This window comes from Saccopteryx bilineata, chromosome X, assembly GCF_036850765.1.
Source record: "Saccopteryx bilineata isolate mSacBil1 chromosome X, mSacBil1_pri_phased_curated, whole genome shotgun sequence".
NCBI lineage: Eukaryota > Metazoa > Chordata > Mammalia > Chiroptera > Emballonuridae > Saccopteryx > Saccopteryx bilineata.
Window position 1 is genome coordinate 98,227,230 of NC_089502.1, and position 18,506 is coordinate 98,245,735.

General features: G+C 42.6%; 1 protein-coding gene across 2 annotated transcripts in view; it reads left to right on the forward strand.

Annotated features, from left to right (window-relative positions):
- Positions 1-18,210, forward strand: part of JADE3 (jade family PHD finger 3) — a 176,894-nt gene extending 158,684 nt beyond the window's left edge. For both annotated transcript variants that reach the window (XM_066249518.1, XM_066249517.1), the window contains exons 9-11: positions 10,926-11,384; positions 12,919-13,036; positions 15,035-18,210. In XM_066249518.1, the coding sequence (XP_066105615.1) occupies positions 10,926-11,384; positions 12,919-13,036; positions 15,035-16,026 (1,569 nt within the window). In that variant the 3' untranslated portion in view covers positions 16,027-18,210. The remainder of the gene's footprint in view (positions 1-10,925; positions 11,385-12,918; positions 13,037-15,034) is intronic.
- The last annotated feature ends 296 nt before the right edge of the window (positions 18,211-18,506 follow it).

Below are 18,506 nucleotides of genomic sequence, written 5' to 3' on the forward strand. Positions count from 1 at the left end.
AGCACATTAGAAGATAAGTGTTATGGAAAGGAAATATATGGAGTATCCTAAGCAGATGGGGAATGTGGGGCAGGGGGCATGTGTTGCAAGTTTAGAATGGTCAGGGTAGGGCTCATTCTGGGGGTGACATTTGAGCAAAGACTTAAAGGTTAGAGAAAATGATATAGATATTTGAGCTAAAAATGTTCCAAGCAGAGGGATCAGTCAGTACAAAGCCCCTGGAGGTAGGAGTATGTCTAGCCTGTTTGAGCAACAGAAAAGAAGCCGATGAGACTTGAATAGAGCATACAGGAAAAGATCAGAGAGATTACATGGAGACTTTTTGGTTGGGGCAGGAATTGGCAATTTTTTCTATAAATGGCCAGACGGTAAATATTTTAGGCTTTGCAGGCCATACAGTCAGTCTCTGTCACAACTACTGAACTCTGCCACGAAAGCAGCCATAAGCAATTCTTAAGCAAATGAACATGGTCATTTTATTTGTGGACTCTAAAATATCTATTATTTCATATGTCATGAAATATTATTGCTCTTTCGGTTTTTTCCATCATTTAAAAATCTGAAAACCTTTCTTAGTTCATGGGCCACACAGAAACAAACAGCTGACTGCGTTTGGCCTCTGGGCTGTAGTTTGCCAGCCCCTGGTACAGAGCTTCCAGGGCCCATATGAGATCGTTTGGTTTCACTCTGAGTTTAACCTGGGGCAGGCGCATTGGCAGGTTTTGAGCAGACAAGTAACATGATTTGTTTTTAAGGGATCACTATGTAGAATGATTTGATGTCTAAGATTTGCTTCAAAATAATCTGGAGGACAGGGTAGTGTGGTGGTTAAAAGTAAGACAAGATTGGTTGTACACTAATAATTATTGAAGCTGGATGGTAGTTATATGGTATTTATTATAGTATTCTCTATGTTTTTATAAAGGTTTTTAAATTTCCATAGTAGAAGGTTAAAACAAAAATGGGTACTCTTGTTGCTGTGTAAAAATAGACTGTGAAAAAAAGATTAAAAAAGAGGTAAAGCCAGGGGTCCCCAAACTACGGCCCGCAGGCGGCTCCCTGAGGCCATTTATCCGGCCCCTGCCGCACTTCTGGAAGGGGCACCTCTTTCATTGGTCAGTGAGAGAAGCACATTGACCATCTCATTAGCCAAAAGCAGGCCCATAGTACCCATTGAAATACTGGTCAGTTTGTTGATTTAAATTTACTTGTTCTTTATTTTAAATATTGTATTTGTTCCTGTTTTGTTTTTTTACTTTAAGGTATGTACAGTGTTCATAGGGATTTGGTCATAGTTTTGTGGGTTTTTTTTATAGTCCGGTCCTTCAACGGTCTGAGGGACAGTGAACTGGCCCCCTGTGTAAAAAGTTTGGGGACCCCTGGGTAAAGCAATAAGGAGGCTATTACAATAATCCATGGGACCCTGACTGGTCATGGCACAGTGGGTAGAACATCGACCTGGAACACTGAGGCCACCAGTTCAAAACCCCGAGCTCATCAGCTTGAGTGCAGAATCTCCAGCTTGAGTATGGGGTCACCAGCTTGAGTGTTGGATCATCAACATGATCCCAAAGTTACTGGCTTGAGCAAGGAGTCACTGGATTGGCCTGAAGCCCCTCCCCCATCGAGGCACATATAAGAAACAATCAATGAACAACTAAAGTGAAACAACTATGAGTTGATGATTCTCATCTCTCTCCTCTCTCCCCATTCCTCTCTTTCTTTCTCTCCCTTCCCCTCCCTCTCTCTCCCTCCCTCCCTCTCTCCCCCTTCCTCTCTCTCTTTCTCTCTCTCTTTCTCTCTCTCTGGCTCTCTTGCTCTCTCTCTCTCTCTCCCCTCTCTCAAAATCAATAAAATAATTTCTAAAAAAAATAAAATAAAGCCTGACCTGTGGGGGCGCAGTGGATAAAGCATTGACCTGGAACGCTGAGGTCGCCGGTTTGAAACCCTGTACTTGTCTTGTCAAGGCACGTATGGGAAATTGATGCTTCCTACTCCTACTCCCTCTCTCTCTCTCTCTCCCTCTCTCTCTCTCTCTCTCTCTCTCTCCCCCCTCTCCTCTCTCTAAAAAAAATCAGTAAATAAAATCATTTTTAAAAAGATTTTATAGAGAGAGGAAAGAAAGGGTGGGAGCAAGAAATATCAACTCTTAGTTACTTCATTTGAGTTGTTAATTGTTTGCTTGTTGCTTGTCGTATGTGCCTTGACCAGTCAAGCCCAGGGTTTCGAACCAGGGACCTCAGTGTTCCAGTTTGACACTGTATCCACTATGCCACCACAGACCAAGCAAGATTTTATTTATTGATTTTTTTTACAGAGAAGAGAGAGAGAAAGGTGCAAGGGAGAGGAATGGGAAGCGTCAACTTGCTTCTTATAGGTACCTTGACTAGGCAAGCCCAGGACCTTGAATCGTTGACCTCAGCATTCTAGGTTGATGCTCTATCCAATTCACCACCACAGGCCAGGCTAAATAAATATTTTTTTAAAAAGTCCCTCCCCGCCCTGGCCGGTTGGCTCAGCGGTAGAGCGTCGGCCTGGCGTGCGGGGGACCTGGGTTCGATTCCCGGCCAGAGCACATAGGAGAAGCGCCCATTTGCTTCTCCACCCCCACCCCCCTCCTTCCTCTCTGTCTCTCTCTTCCCCTCCTGCAGCCAAGGCTCCATTGGAGCAAAGATGGCCCGGGCGCTGGGGATGGCTCCTTGGCCTTTGCCCCAGGCGCTAGAGTGGCTCTGGTCGCGGCAGAGCGTCGCCCCGAAGGGGCAGAGCATCGCCCCCTGGTGGGCAGAGCGTCGCCCCTGGTGGGCGTGCCGGGTGGATCCCGGTCAGGCGCATGCGGGAGTCTGTCTGACTGTCTCTCCCCGTTTCCAGCTTCAGAAAAATACAAAAAAAAAAAAAGTCCCTCCCCAAGTGAAGGGGCATGAACTTCAGGTGACCTTAAGATTGGTTGTATCTTTCTCCACCTATATTCTGTTTGTAGTAATGGAATATTCTTTGCTTTTTATAGTTGACACCTAGTTTTCCTGTGGGAAAACAGAGCAAAACTTTTTTTTTTCCTTTTAAACCACCACTAAGTAAAGTTAATTCCAAGCCCATTAGTAATTTAGCATCTTGCTCCCTGTATGGGGATGAAAAATACAGTAAACAAATACCGGTGACCCTTGAACTATGCAAGGGTTAGGGGAACCAACCTCCTGTACAGTTGAAAATACATCCCCACATGTGGATTCCCAACCTCAGAGTTGACCCTTAAATTCTGCAGGTTTGAATGGTGCAGGTCAGTTGGAAAATCTATGTATAAGTGGACCCATGCAACTCAGGCCCATTGTTATTCAAGAATCAACTATATAGAAATTCTGTAAGGGTTGAGTTTTATTAACATCGTTGCTCTTCAGATGTTTAATAGTCTTTGTGATTAGTAACATATTTGGGGTATTTTAATAGCTTTATAAACTATGGAAATTTCTTAACTATGAATTGTGTTTATTTTTCCTGTCTCCCAACGGTGGAAATTCTGCATCTCTCTTATTCTCTTGATTTCAGAACATTCACTGGACAAGGATAAACTCTAACACTGCAGGATTGGGGGTCTAAACTAGCCAATATCTACAGCTTCCATATCTGGGAGCTACAATCTTTCTCATGATTGTGAAGGCTTCTGATAAGCCTAGAACAACTAAAGACTGGGTTCAAGTCAGATTCCCAGACACCTCTGGGTTTTGCCTTAGACCTAAGACACAGTCTCTCTGCCAGCTTTTCATAATTCCTATTATGGTCCTTATAAATCTTATGTGTAAGCCCCTTTCAGCCTAGATCCAGATGCTTTAGGCTAGGCATTCCCTGAAAAGAAAGAAAAGAACACTGGTTAAGAATATGGCCTTTGGCCTGACCAGGCAGTGGCGCAGTGGATAGAGCGTCGGACTGGGATGCAGAGAACCCAGGTTCAAGACCCCGAGGTTGCCAGCTTGAGCACAGGCTCATCTGGTTTGAGCAAAAGCTCACCAGCTTGGACCCAAGGTCACTGGCTCGAGCAAGGGGTTACTCGGTCTGCTGAAGGCCCACAGCCAAGGCACATATGAGAAAGCAATCAATGAACAACTAAGGTGTCGCAACAAGGAACTAATGATTGATGCTTTTCATCTCTCTCCGTCCCTGCCTGTCTGTCCCTATCTGTCCCTCTCTCTGACTCTCTGTCCCTGTAAAAATATATATATATGGCCTTTGGAGCCAGACTTCTGTAATTCAAATCCTGGTTCCACCTCTTGCTTGTTATGTAGTCTTGAGGACATTATTTATCATACCTGTGCTTCAGTTTCCAAATCTAGATATGGAGATGATGATAGTGCCTACTTATTAAGGTGGTAAAGAGCTTAGCACAGTGTCTGATAGTAAATACTCAGTAAATGTTAATGGTACTAGTAGTTGTACTTGTTGTTATCTCTATTATTATTACCAGGAGTCCATCGTCTTCACTGATGGAAAGCCCTAGCATTCATCCAGCCAAACTGAATAGAATCATCAAACATTTGGTGCTGGGGCAGGTGCTCCTTTTGACAGTAGAGGGATAAAGGCATGTGTGAAATCACATGCAAGAATATTGAAGTCAGGATAGATCAGTGGGCCACCATGAGTTTACCATTAGGCTAATATGAGTTTGACTATGAGGGAAGTGACCTTCTTTTAAAAAATAAAATCTTCAGCAAGTGAGAAAATGTAAGTACAATCTACTCAGTGACTATTAAAGGTGGTACTAGTAGAGAAGGAAATTAAATGTTGAGAGTTAAGGACACCAAAAAGAAAAAAAAGGAAAAGCAGTTTAATTTTTTATATATATTCCAAATTTTATTTGTTAGTATAAATTGTTCCTCTAAGACAGGGGTCCCCGCCCTGGCCGGTTGGCTCAGCGGTAGAGCGTCGGCCAAGCGTGCGGAGGACCTGGGTTCAATTCCCGGCCAGGGCACACAGGAGAAGCGCCCATTTGCTTCTCCGCCCCTCCGCCGCACTTTCCTCTCTGTCTCTCTCTTCCCCTCCCGCAGCCAAGGCTCCATTGGAGCAAGGATGGCCCCAGGCACTGGGGATGGCTCTGTGGCCTCTGCCTCGGGCGCTGGAGTGGCTCTGGTCGCAACGTGGCGGCGCCCAGGATGGGCAGAGCATCACCTCCTGGTGGGCAGAGCGTCGCCCCTGGTGGGCGTGCCGGGTGGATCCTGGTCGGGCGTATGCGGGAGTCTGTCTGACTGTCTCTCCCTGTTTCCAGCTTCAGAAAAATGAAAAAAAAATTAAAAAAAAAAAGACAGGGGTCTCCAAACTTTTTACACAGGGGGCCAATTCACTGTCCCTCCAACCATTGGAGGGCCAGACTATAAAAAAACTATGGCCTGACCAGGTGGTGGCGCAGCAGATAGAGTGTCGGACTGGGATGCGGAAGACCCAGGTTCAAGACCCCAAGGTCACCAGCTTGAGCGAGGGCTCATCTGGTTTGAACAAAAACTCACCAGCTTGAGCCCAAGGTCACTGGCTTGAGCAAGGGGTTACTCAGTCTGCTGAAGGCCCGCGGTCAAGGCACGTATGAGAAAGCAATCAATGAACAACTAAGGTGTCGCAATGTGCGACGAAAAACTAATGATTGATGCTTCTCATCTCTCCATTCCTGTCTGTCTTTCCCTGTCTATCCCTCTCTCTGACTCTCTCTCTCTGTGAAAAAAAAAAAAAACTATAAACAAATTCCTATGCACACTGCTCATATATTATTTTAAAGTAAAAAGACAAAATGGGAACAAATACAATATTTAAAATAAAGAACAAGTAAATTTAAATCAACAAACTGACTAATATTTCAATGGGAACTATGCTCCTCTCACTGACCACCAATGAAAGAGGTGCCCTTCCAGAAGTGCGGTGGGGGCTGGATAAATGGTCTCGGGGCCGCATGTGGCCCACGGGCCGTAGTTTGGGGACCCCTGCTCTAAGACATTTCTAGTCCCTGCCTTCAGAAGTTTATGGTCTGTTAAGGGAGGCCAGATATAAACATGGGCAAAGTTAAGTAATAGTAAGGTGACACATCTCCTCAGACCTTGAAGACCTTTAGGGATGAGATATCTGAGAGCTGGTGGCTACTGTTGGTGCTAGAGTTTAAGTACACAATGGCTGAAGTAGGTTTTATAGGCTGGCTTGAGCCATTTATGACAGTGTTTCGGTGACCAAATTTTGAGAAAATTGCTCTGATACCACCTATTTGTTTGTTCATGGATTATTGGGGATAAGGACAAAAACTTCTGAGGACATATGCACCAGGACCTTTTTGTTCCTGGCAGGTATCATCTGTTTTTGAGGAAGACACATTATTTTCTTTTGGAAGATGACAAAATAGTTCTTTAAAGAGGCAAGAAGCACCTTAATTCCTAAAGCAGTCTCGTATTTTTCAAGATTTTTATTCCAGCTACCCTATCTGATCCAATTCTCATCTCACAGAAACTCCCTTAAATGTTTCCCTCTAATGAAAGTATTTTTAAAACTGTTTCTCTTCTACAGTTTCTGAAGAATATTTAGAAAATTATTTCTTTCCCCCCTTTAAAAGTAAATAAACCACAGTGAGATGCCACTTCATACTCACTAGGGTGGTGATGCTCAAAAAATCAGACTATAACAGTTATTGGCAAGAATGTGGAGAATTGAAACCCTTGTACATTGCTGATAGGAATGTAAAATGTGCAGTTACTGTGGAAAAGAGTATGGAAGTTCCTTAAACAGATAAAGAGTTTCCCTATGGCCCAGCAGTTCTGCTTATAAGTATATACCTGCAGTTCAAGAGGTCCCAAGTCTACCCTCAGGTTCAGTAATTCATTAGAACTCAGAAAAGCCATTATACTCATGGTTACAGTCCATTAGAGTTGAAAGGATACAAATTAAAGCACATGGTGGCAATATTGAATTGTACACTTGAAACCTGTATGGTTTTGTGAACCGATTTAATCCCAATAAATTATTTTTTTTATTTTTATTTTATTTTATTTTTTTCAGAGGCAGAGATAGATAGGGACAGACAGACAGGAACGGAGAGAGATGAGAAGCATCAATCATCAGTTTCTCGTTGCGCGTTGCAGACTTCTTAGTTGTTCATTGATTGCTTTCTCACATGTGCCTTGACCGTGGGCCTTCAGCAGACGGAGTAACCCCCTGCTGGAGCCAGCGACCTTGGGTCCAAGCTGGTGACCTCTTTGCTCAAGCCAGATGAGCCTGCGCTCAAGCTGGTGAGCTCGGGGTCTCGAACCTGGGTCCTTCTGCATCCCAGTCCGACGCTCTATCCACTGCGCCACCACCTAGTCAGGCTAAATTATTTTTTTTAAAGAAGAAAAAATTAAAGGGGCCCTGGGCAGTTGGCTCAGTGATAGAGTGTCGGCCCAGCGCATGGATGTCCTGGGTTTGATTCCCAGTCAGGACACACAGGAGAAGTGCCCATCTGCTTCTCCACCCCTCCCCATCCTGCTTCTCTCTCTCTTCCTCTCTTTCTCTCTCTCCCCCTCCTGCAGCCATGGCTCGATTGGAGCAAGTTGGCCCCAGGCGCTGAGGATGGCTCCATGGCCTCTGCCTCAGGCCCTAAGAAGAGCTCAGTTGCTGAGCAACGGAGCAACACCCCAGATGGGCAGAGCATCGCCCGGTAGGGGTCTTATTGGCTGGATCCCAGTTGGGGTGCATGCAGGAGTCTGTCTCTCTGCCTACCCTGCTCTCACTGAAGAAAAAAAAATAATGAAGGGAAGAGGTACATAGGGCATGGTCCAAAAGAGACTAGGCATGGACCTTTGAGTTTTACTCTCCAAGTGGAATCCTGTGGACAGTGCTTACTTACTTCTTTTTGAAATGATGTGTGATATCAGGAAAGCTCACCTAAGCCTTGGTGTTCAAAGATTAGGAGCTGGCCAGGTAGACATGGCCCACTGCCCACATGGTCCCTCCAGAGATCAGGCTGATACCATGTGGCCCAGGGCTTCCATCATAAAGCACATTGTTAGCTTAGACCAGAGGTCCCCAAACTTTTTACACAGGGGGACAGTTCACTGTCCCTCAGACTGTTGGAGGGCCAGACTATAAAAAAAAAAACTATGAACAAATCCCTATGCACACTGCACATAGCTTATTTTAAAGTAAAAAAACGGAACAGGAACAAATACAATATTTAAAATAAAGAACAAGTAAATTTAAATCAACAATCTGACCAGTATTTCAATGGGTACTATGGGCCTGCTTTTGGCTAATGAGATGGTCAATGTGCTTCTCTCACTGACCAATGAAAGAAGTGTCCCTTCCGGAAGTGCCGCAGGGGCCGGATAAATGGCCTCGGGGCCACATGCAGCCCGTGGGCCGTAGTTTGGGGACCCCTGGCTTAGACTATCTGACATGGCTAGAAACTCCCAGGTAAGCAGTGACACTTTTTTGAGGCAGGACACTCCAAGGATTTAGACATTATCTCTCAGGAGCTGGGGGCAAAGGATCAAATCTTTCTTTGGGCAAGGTTAATTCTTTGCTGCACATTTCCAAAGAGAAATGAAAAAGTATGCCCACACAAAAACTTGTACACAAATGTTCTTGGAAGCATTATTTCAAGATAGCCAAAAAGTGAAAAGAACTCAAGTGACCATCAACTGATAAATGATGAATGAATAAACAAATATGGTATATCCCTACAATAGAATATTTTTTATTAATTTTAATGGGGTGACATTGATAAATCAGGGTACATATGTTCAGAGAAAACATCTCCAGGTTATTTTGACATTTGATTATGCTGCATTCCCATCACCCAAAGTCAAATTGTCTTCCGTCACCTTCTAACTGGTTTTCTTTGTGCCCCTCCCCTCCTCCAACCCCCTCCTTCTCCTCCCCCCCCACCCTGTAACCACCACACTCTTGTCCATGTCTCTGAGTATATGCTCATAGTTTAAAAAGAATGAAATTTTGATACATGCTACCACAGGGATGAACCTTGAAAACATGTTAAGTGAAAAAAGCCAGACACAAATGGCACAATATTTCATGATTCCACTCATTAGAAATTCCCAGAATAGGCTTATCTATAAAGACTCAAAGTAAATGAGTGGTTGTGGAAGGCTGGGGTTTGGAACAGGGAGTGATGCAGGTAGGCACAAGATTTATTTGGGGGGCTGTTGAAAATAGTGGTGATGGTTGTGCAACTCCATAAATAGACCACAAACTATTGAAATGTATGTTTAAAATTGGTGAATTCTATGATAATTAAATCATATATCAAGCTGGAGTTTTTGATGGGTATAATATCTCCCCTATCACTCTGAATGGTTACAGTAGAAATAAATGAGATACATACAAAGGGATTTTGTTTAATAGAATGTGCCAAATACCTTTTTTTGGGGAAAAAATTAAATAGGTTTTTGATTGGCACCAAAACTTGGTTGTCATTTCTCATTTACCACCAAAATATACAGCCCTCCAGCTGTAAATATCAAATGACCTTTTTGAAAATAAGATGGATTTTATGACAGTTTTCTAAAGACATGCCATTTTTTACCTAAGTATCCAATTCTTATTTGTGTGTTATCTTTTATTTTGAGTAATTTATATATGTTTCTACATTCTATAAATTTAACCTGAGAGATATGATCTGTCTATAGCTTCCCATTAACCCTGTGAGTAGTGAGTTTTTTTCATGCTCACTGACCCCCGGGAGTGATTTTTTTTTTTCAAAAAATGAAATTAGTTCCAGTTACAGTTTTAATCATGTTTGTTTGATAACCAATCTATGGGAACAAGAAGAATATACATTTGCCTTTTTTTAATGTTGCCTTACACATTTTTTTTTTTTTCATTTTTCTGAAGCTGGAAACAGGGAGAGACAGTCAGACAGACTCCCGCATGCGCCCGACCGGGATCCACCCGGCCCGCCCACCAGGGGCGGTGCTCTGCCCCCCAGGGGGCGATGCTCTGCCCATCCTGGGCGTTGCCATATTGCGACCAGAGCCACTCTAGCGCCTGAGGCAGAGGCCACAGAGCCATGCCCAGCGCCCGGGCCATCTCTGCTCCAATGGAGCCTTGGCTGCGGGAGGGGAAGAGAGAGACAGAGAGGAAAGCGCGGCGGAGGGGTGGAGAAGCAAATGGGCGCTTCTCCTGTGTGGCCTGGCCGGGAATCAAACCCAGGTCCTCCGCACGCTAGGCCGACGCTCTACCGCTGAGCCAACCGGCCAGGGCCTTGCCTTACACATTTTTAAAATAAAAATTTTTGTACAATCACACTCTGGATGGTCAGGAGGCATGAATATGTACGTGAACGTTCATACTACTCAAAGGGTTAATAGTTTTATGTCAGAAAGAAAAAAAATAGTTTTATGTCACACATTTATTAGATATTGGAGTTCCTATGACCTTTTTAAAACTGATAGATACTCTGGCAATAATCTGACTGTTGGGGCTTTTTTCTTTTATTTATTCAGAGGCATTTCCTGAGCACCTGCTTGTTTAGTAGTTGATCATAATACATAATGAATGACACAGCTTCTGTCCTTAAAGCTATGGCTGGGGATTTGACATTTATTCTACTATAGGTACAGTGTGAAAAGTAACATTATAGAACCATATAGTAAAGTAATGTGGGAGACACAGAATAGGTACAGCATGACTCTGTGATGGGGCCACGGAAGACTCCTCAGATAGACTTAATGCTTGAGCTGAAACCTTAAAAAGAGTTTGAAATTGGGGGGAGGGTGTTGTTTTTTTAACCTGTTTTTGCTATTTTCTATAACAGCAGAGTTCCTGGGTTACTTATAAAAGCTTCTGTCTTGGTCAATTTTGGACCAACTTTCTATCTTTCCTTTGCTTCTTATGAGCTCTCAATTTAGACCCAGGGATATAGGGCTTCCCTTTCCTCCAGCCCTGCTGCCTTAACACATCTTTTCTTCCTGTAGTGCTCGGTGAAAAGCTGCACCATTGCCTTCCATGTCACCTGTGCCTTTGAGCACAACCTGGAAATGAAGACCATCCTAGATGAGGGGGATGAAGTGAAGTTTAAGTCATTCTGCCTCAAGCACAGCCAAAACAGACAGAAACTCGGGGAGGGATATAGAGCTACAGAGCAGAGTCAGGCCAAAGGCGAGGAGATCAGCCTGCGATCACAGAAGCTTCTTGAGCTGGAAGAGGAATTCTATACCCTGGTCAATGTGGAAAATGTGGCCGCCGAGCTGGGGCTGCCCATACTAACTGTGGACTTTATCTACAACTACTGGAAACTGAAGCGCAAAAGCAACTTCAATAAGCCATTATTTCCTCCAAACGAGGATGAAGAAAATAGCCTAGTGCAGCCAAAAGTGGAAAATATTCACACTCGCATGAGAATGTTTATGCATCTACGTCAAGACCTAGAGCGGGTAAGGTGACCAGCTGTCACTACTAATTTGTAGGTCTCATAGAAATTAGTCTACATAGAAATGGAGGTCCCACTTCAGTTTGTATTTTTTTAAGGTCAGCTTGTTTATAGTATGGACTTCTGTGTCCTGATTTCATTGTAGCCCCAAACATTGGACTTTGTTTAAATTTTGTCAGGCCCATTCAGGGAATTGGGAGAACCCTCATTTACATCCTCTAGGAACTTAAATCTGAAATAAATTCTCACTTGGTTTACTTTTTATTCACCACTGAGCCTTAATTGGCTTGGTTATATTTTATTGACACATTTTTGAAGACTGCAGACTGAAGAATTAATTTTGTTCAGGAAAGCACTACATCAGAATTTCTCAAACTCAACACTGTTGACATTTTTGCTGGATAGTTCTTTGTTGCAGGGGACTGTCCTTTGTTGTAGGAAACACTGTTAAGACATTCAGCAGCATCCATGTTGTCTACCCACTAGATGCTAGTAGCAAACCCTGCCCACCCCCACAGACCAAGTTGTGGCAACCAAAAATGTTTCCAGATTACCAAATTCCCCCTGGGGGTCAAAATTGTCCTTGGCTGAGGGCTTCTGCATCAGAAAATTCCATTTAACTCACGATCTATATATATGTCAAATGAGTGTGTGTGTGTGTGTGTGTACATGTGTGTATATATATAGTACATATGTATGTATCAGGTATCTACTAAATTGGTACTGCAGGGGTTCAAACATCAGTTAAGCTCTGTGTTTACCATAGAGATTTTATAATCAAGTATAATTATAGAGATGGCCTGAGGCTTTTTCTCTGTTACCAGAATTTGGAAGGAAACTGATAGAGTTGTAAAGTTTAAATTTTAACTTCACATTTATAGTACTTGCTATGCAGCAGCACTATCCTAAGTATTTTATAAATATTAACTCATAATCCTAACATGCTTATGAAGAAAGTACTATTACTATCCCTACTTACAGATAAATAAATTAGGGCACAGAAAAGTAATTTATTCAGATAGAAGCATGAGAGAATGAGGATTTCACCCTTGTAGCTGTGGAGACTTGCCTGAACTGCAAGAGTGAGCACAAAAGCCACTTTCAGTCTTCCAGCATACGTTTATCCTGCTGGTCCAGCACTCATTAGAAAATTGTACTCAACCCAGCATTGCCATCATTTACTCAGGGATCTGAAGGGAAGGCTGAAATGTTAAATCATCATACGGTCTTCCCGGCCTGGTTGTACAGATAAATGTCGAGCCCAGGACACCATAGGAAAAGAAAGTTTCAGCAGATGACTTTGGAGCGTTTTGCTTGTGCTTCTGATTGCCATGGGAACCATGACCCCATGACTGACCATGCTGTGTGAATGCCTGTGGATTGGCTGTCATGAAGCTTTTGGCTTCCGTCTTCTCTCTTCACTCCCACCCCCGCTGCCACCTCACCTGACTAGGTTTCTAAATTTTAGCTAGACAATTTTATTGTCAGATTTGTATAACATTTCAAAAATCTCTATTTGCTGGGGATTGGGCTTTCAGGTTCGAAATCTGTGCTACATGATAAGCAGGCGAGAGAAGCTGAAGCTGTCACACACCAAAACACAGGAACAGATCTTCGCTTTACAAGTCAAGCTTCTTAACGAGGAAATGGCTGAAGGTAACCCATCTGTCCAAGATACTCTAGAAAATACCTAGATTCTGGTTACATCCTACTTTAACAATTGAAATTTCATGTCAATTGTTTCAGTTAAAAATCTTTAAAAATTCTTGTCCAGTGTCTCATTTTGCTCTAGTCCAACCCTGATATAACATGGCCCATTTAACTGTCGATTCATGAGACAAAAAAATCCCAGGGTGGGTTTGCAGGGCTAGCACAGGTAATCTAGGTCCCAGACAGATATTAAGACCATTAGTTGGAGCCATGAAGTTATTCTATAATCATTGATTCACTTAGAAATCAAGAGGGCAGTCTAATCCTAGTTTCCAGAAAACATTTCATTCCAGGGTTAGTCATCATAACAATAGTCTATTAAGTCCTTAGCCAGGAGTTAGGAGAACTGGATCTTATCTCTTTATTTATTCACTAATGCAGGGATGGATAAAAGTAAGCTAATAGTAATAAATACTATAATAATAAATAGTAGAAGAATAAATTCTGTTTCATATACTCACAAATGTAAACCTACTTTTGCTCACCCCTGTATTTGTTGAGCACCTGCTATGGACTAAGAACAGAGTTAGAGGATAGAGTAATCAGCAAGACAGAATCCCTGCCTGCAGGGTCACTACCCATTAGTGAGAAAGACTGGTGAGCTTAATTACAGTGCCCTAAACATGAGGAGCTTGGCTGGAGTGATGAGTGATATTTAGTGACACTTGCAACCTCCCTGTGCCTCATTTAACACAGAAGTTGGTGGCAGAGCTTGGGCAACCAGGGGTCACTGAGCACAGTGCAGAATCAAGCTCTTGTCAAGGGCCAGTCATAGAGCAAGAGTCACACCCAGAAATGAGGTGTCAGGTAGACATCAAAGGCTGGGGAGTATTTGGGGGTATAATGGGTCAGGGCAGAATGGTGTAGCAGGAGGCACCAGGGCTGCTTCACCACAAGAGCACCATGACAGACAAGACAAGAAGAACCAAAAGACAGCAGGGAGCAGCCCCTGCATGCTATTGGTCCCTAGACCACATGGCTTCTGATTGGTAGGAGTCAGCCCCAAAACTGCTTGTGGCATCAGCAGGCAGCAATCCCTGGTAAAGAAGGGGGCTATGAGTGTTCAACATGGACCCTTAGGGAGCAAGTTCTGCCCATTGGGGTACCTAATAGCTGTCCTCTCTGTATGTCATTGAGGCTGCATTCAACAAAGGTCAAGTCCATATGCAAGGTGGAATTGTTTGTAGTACTTTTTTTAATTTCAGAATACTCAAAATCATTGAGAGAGGAGGAATACCTGTTCTAAATATGACTGTAGAGTTATATAACCACGTGACTGATTACAGTACTCCCCGGGCTAAGCTGATTGAAGGCCATTGGCAGGAATGTTGATTCTTTTCTGCCAGCGTTGCAGCTATAAAATGTGTCCTACACCTCCATGATGGGCATTCATAGGGAATCTTTTTAGGTTAAGGACATAAAATACACAGGAACCATCCAATACCACTTCTATTAATACCAGGTTAAAACCTATGTTCACATATTCTGTACCCACCAAAGCTTGTGCTATGTTCCCGAGGGTTTGGGCAGGAGAGATTAGAGGGTGGGATCTGAAATGTTTATATTTAAGGCACATCATAAGTGCTGTCCAGTACCCGCACATGTGCAAACACACAAATATGGAGACCCTGTTTATGTGTCATTGCTAGTGACATTCTTTTCAGAGGGATGTAGGAGACAGCACACTGGTCGATGTGATCATTTTACAGACTAGGAGAGCAGAGGTGAAAAGATCAGGGGTGACACAGCAAACAGTGGCATTGCTGAGTTTTCCCTAACCTGTAGTTCAGCCCACTCCAGCTGCTATACCATAATGTACTTACATATCAAAGATAGGTGCTTGTTAGGCCTTTGGAAGAGTGGACATGTGAATTCGCTCTGCCATAAGCCTATGCGCCGTTATTTAAATCAGTTGTTAAACTGAATCTTTCTTTTTGATCTCAGGACTTCCTTTGACAAGTGCACTAGAAAACTCATTGTCCTACCCACCACCACCACCACCTCTACCACCTCCACCACCACCACCTCCATCACCACCACCAACAACAACACCAACAACACCACCATCATCACCAAGAATTACCTTAAAGTTAAAAATGCCCAGATCAGCCCCGGAAGACTGCCGAAACAGCTCCACGGAGCCTGATCCTGGACCCCTCTCTCCTGACAGCACCTCCCCCGCTCACAATACAGGGAGCATGCAAGTGCCTCAGGAATCATTAGAAATGAGAGTGAAATTGTACCCAAGGAATCCATTAGAGAGCAAGAATAACCGTTTGCTGGCCAATCTGAGCCTTTCTGGGAGTGAATCAAAGGATCCCAGTCCTGCTTGGAGAACTCCATCTTTGGAGTTCTATCATGGGCAGTCACTGGGAAAACCTCCGGTCCTTCAGGCTGCCCTGCATGGACAGTCCGTAACTGGGAATGGGAAAAGTCAGCCCAGCTCCAACTTTGCAAAATCCAATGGCCTGGAGGGCAGCTGGTCTGGGGATGTTACCCAGAAAGACAGCTCTGGTGAGATGTTATGTGGTCAGGAATCCATGCTCAGCTCGCATTTGGCTAGTCAGGGCAGCTTTAGAAAACCGACCGTGGAACACTTCAGCAGATCCTCTAAGGAGTCCACCAACAAGCGGGCGAGGACCACAGAGAGCCTCCAGTTCAGTGGGAAGCCAACCAACAATGTTAACCCTAGGGAGCAGCCCCGGGGCAAGCAGCTTGTCAGGCATTCTGCAGGGAAAGCTCCATATCAGGAAAACGATGGGTATTGCCCGGATTTGGAGCTGAGTGATTCAGAAGCAGAAAGTGATGGAAATAAAGAGAAAGTCAGAGTAAGGAGAGAGAGCTCAGACAGGGAGAAGCCTCCCCATGACTCTAGACGGGAATATCATGGTAAAAGCAAGACATATTCCCTCTCCCACAGTTCAATGCAAAGGTGATTAATAACATTCAAAAATAACTCGGTCTTTACCTTTGCCTCATATATTGTGGAAAACCCACACACCAAAAGATTCTGGCATATGTTGGGAAGGAATTTTGGTGAAAATAATAAAATGTTTCCACAGTAAATTAACTTGCAGTTTCTGAACTGGTTTCAAGTCTAGTTTTCACGAGCACATTATAAGAATTGCAGATTGTCCAAAAGTTTCTTTGTTAGTTTGTTTTTTGCCAGAAACTAATGAAAACAGCTGGGCTCAGAGTATTTGTTCAATAAATACTTGAGCGCAGCTTTCTAACTGTATTAATGCATTGATGTGCATTATGTGTTAAGAATCCTTGCATTGTTATTGGATTTGCAAGGGACCATGATCATCAGACACTAAAACTACTTATCTTTTGAAGCTACAGCATGTGACTCCTAGAGCTCCTGTCTGTGGGAAGTTTCTAACTCCACTGGTATCTGGAAACCCGCCTCAGGGAAAGACCAGGGACCAACATCTCAGATACTGTCAAACTCATTACCCTCTTCCTTTGCTCTGCACAAGGTTGAGTTCCTTTCAGAGGATCTTAATTTACCAATTCAATACTACTAATGCTTCTAAGAGTCCAGTGCCTGTTCCTAGACTTGCTTGTTGGGGACACGCTTGTAACTATTTCACCCAGCTAACAAGCATAAAAGGCTAACTTGTGGATAGTGTTTACAAAAGTACTACTTCTAAGGAAAATGTTCTGATTCTCTCACTGTAGGCATTTGTGAAGGATCCCAGAGCCTTTCCCAAAGTAAGACCATTTCTGGGGGATTTGTACCAGGTCAGGGTTTTTGTGTTATTGTTTTCAAATAAGTTAAATAAGTTTGGCTGACAGTTTTTGTATACCTGCTTTAATGTTTATAAAATTTTATTGAGGTATAATTAAAATATAATAAAATGCACAGAGGTTAAGTATTCTTACCTGCTTTCATTTTGAAATAGATTTTTATTGTCAACAGAATTTGAAAGCATGTGTTTAACACATGGATATAATTTAGCTGTGTACCAACTTTGAATCTGAAGCAATTTTCTAAGCAAAAAGGCTGGAGCCGTTTTTCAGAAGTTGCTTATACCCTGTTCTCAAACTATCAGCCTTGATTAATTTCTGGGAGGAAAAGAATAATTACATTTGGGGGTGGGATAAACATGTCTGCTTCCCATTTAAAGAAAGGGAAAACATTACAGTTTTTAAAATAAGAGGCCAACTGTAATTCTCTGCTCTCTTTTCTTCTTAGCCTTAAGTTAATATTCTTTCTTCTGGTTTGGAAAAGAATAATGGGAATTCTTAGACAAAAGGGACCATTTTAAGAGTTTTAAAGTTGCTTATTGGTAAAACAGTTCAGCTGTGTGGTAGCTGCCAGTCAGTAAAGGCAGGCGTCCCTCAATATGGGAAACTCAGCAGTTTCCTCTCCCCACTTTTGTTCTTGTAGTCTTGTTAATGGGTTTCTTTATTTTTGTTTGTGCCTCCTTTTCTGAAACTTCTATATTTTGCCTATTCTTTGGCCACACCTTCAACATATTTCTTTTATGCCTATGTACATCTATGAACATGCTCTAGCATGTGTGAGAGGTATCCTGTATTTTGTTTAAATGGAAAAGGCTATGGGTTATCTAAAGGAGGAATAGAATTTCTCCTATTTATGCACTAGGTTTCAGTGGGTTGGGTTTTTTTTCTTTTTAGTTCTCCTGGGATAGATAATAATTTGACACTTTCAGGGTAATGAAATGAAAATGGAGCTGTGTTATAAACTCCTTCTGTTAGAGGCCAGTACAGCAGCCTGTATCCTGTCATGCTTTTCAATTATGAGTGAGTGGGAGTAAAAGCAAACTTTGAAAACGTGCTTCAGCCAAAATTTCATATGTAATGCCATTGGAAGAGTATTGACTAAAATAATTTCAGTCAGGGAAATATAGTTGTGATATTTTTACAGGATTTTTCCTAGGCAAATGAAGGAGCCGTCAGTTGTATAAATTTCAATTGCCCCAAAATGTATTTGCTACATTTTGCTGTTGTTTGAAGTATTACCTTTTAACCTCTTTTGTTAATCTTTTTATTTTGTTTTATATAGTCCAGTTTTCCAAGATAAACTCAGTCTTTTTTTCAAATGTCACCTTTTTACCAATACTTTTTCATTAAATTATTAAAACTGTTAACTACTGTCAGTGTGGTAATTTTTTATTTGGCATTTGGGTTTTAGAAAATCGTACATACCGTATTTCCCCATATGTAAGACATGCCTTTTCCCTGAAAATTTTGGGGTCTAAAAACTGGGTGTGTCTTATACAGAGTGGTTGTAGACTGTGACATTTCAAATGTCATGGATGGAACTGAGGACAAGGCAGTATATGAAGACGGTGATGAGGAGCTGTATGAATTTTATGATGAATAAAACTTGAGTTCAATATGTAATACTTTTTTTTTTTCAAATTTCGGGCCCCAAAATTAAAGT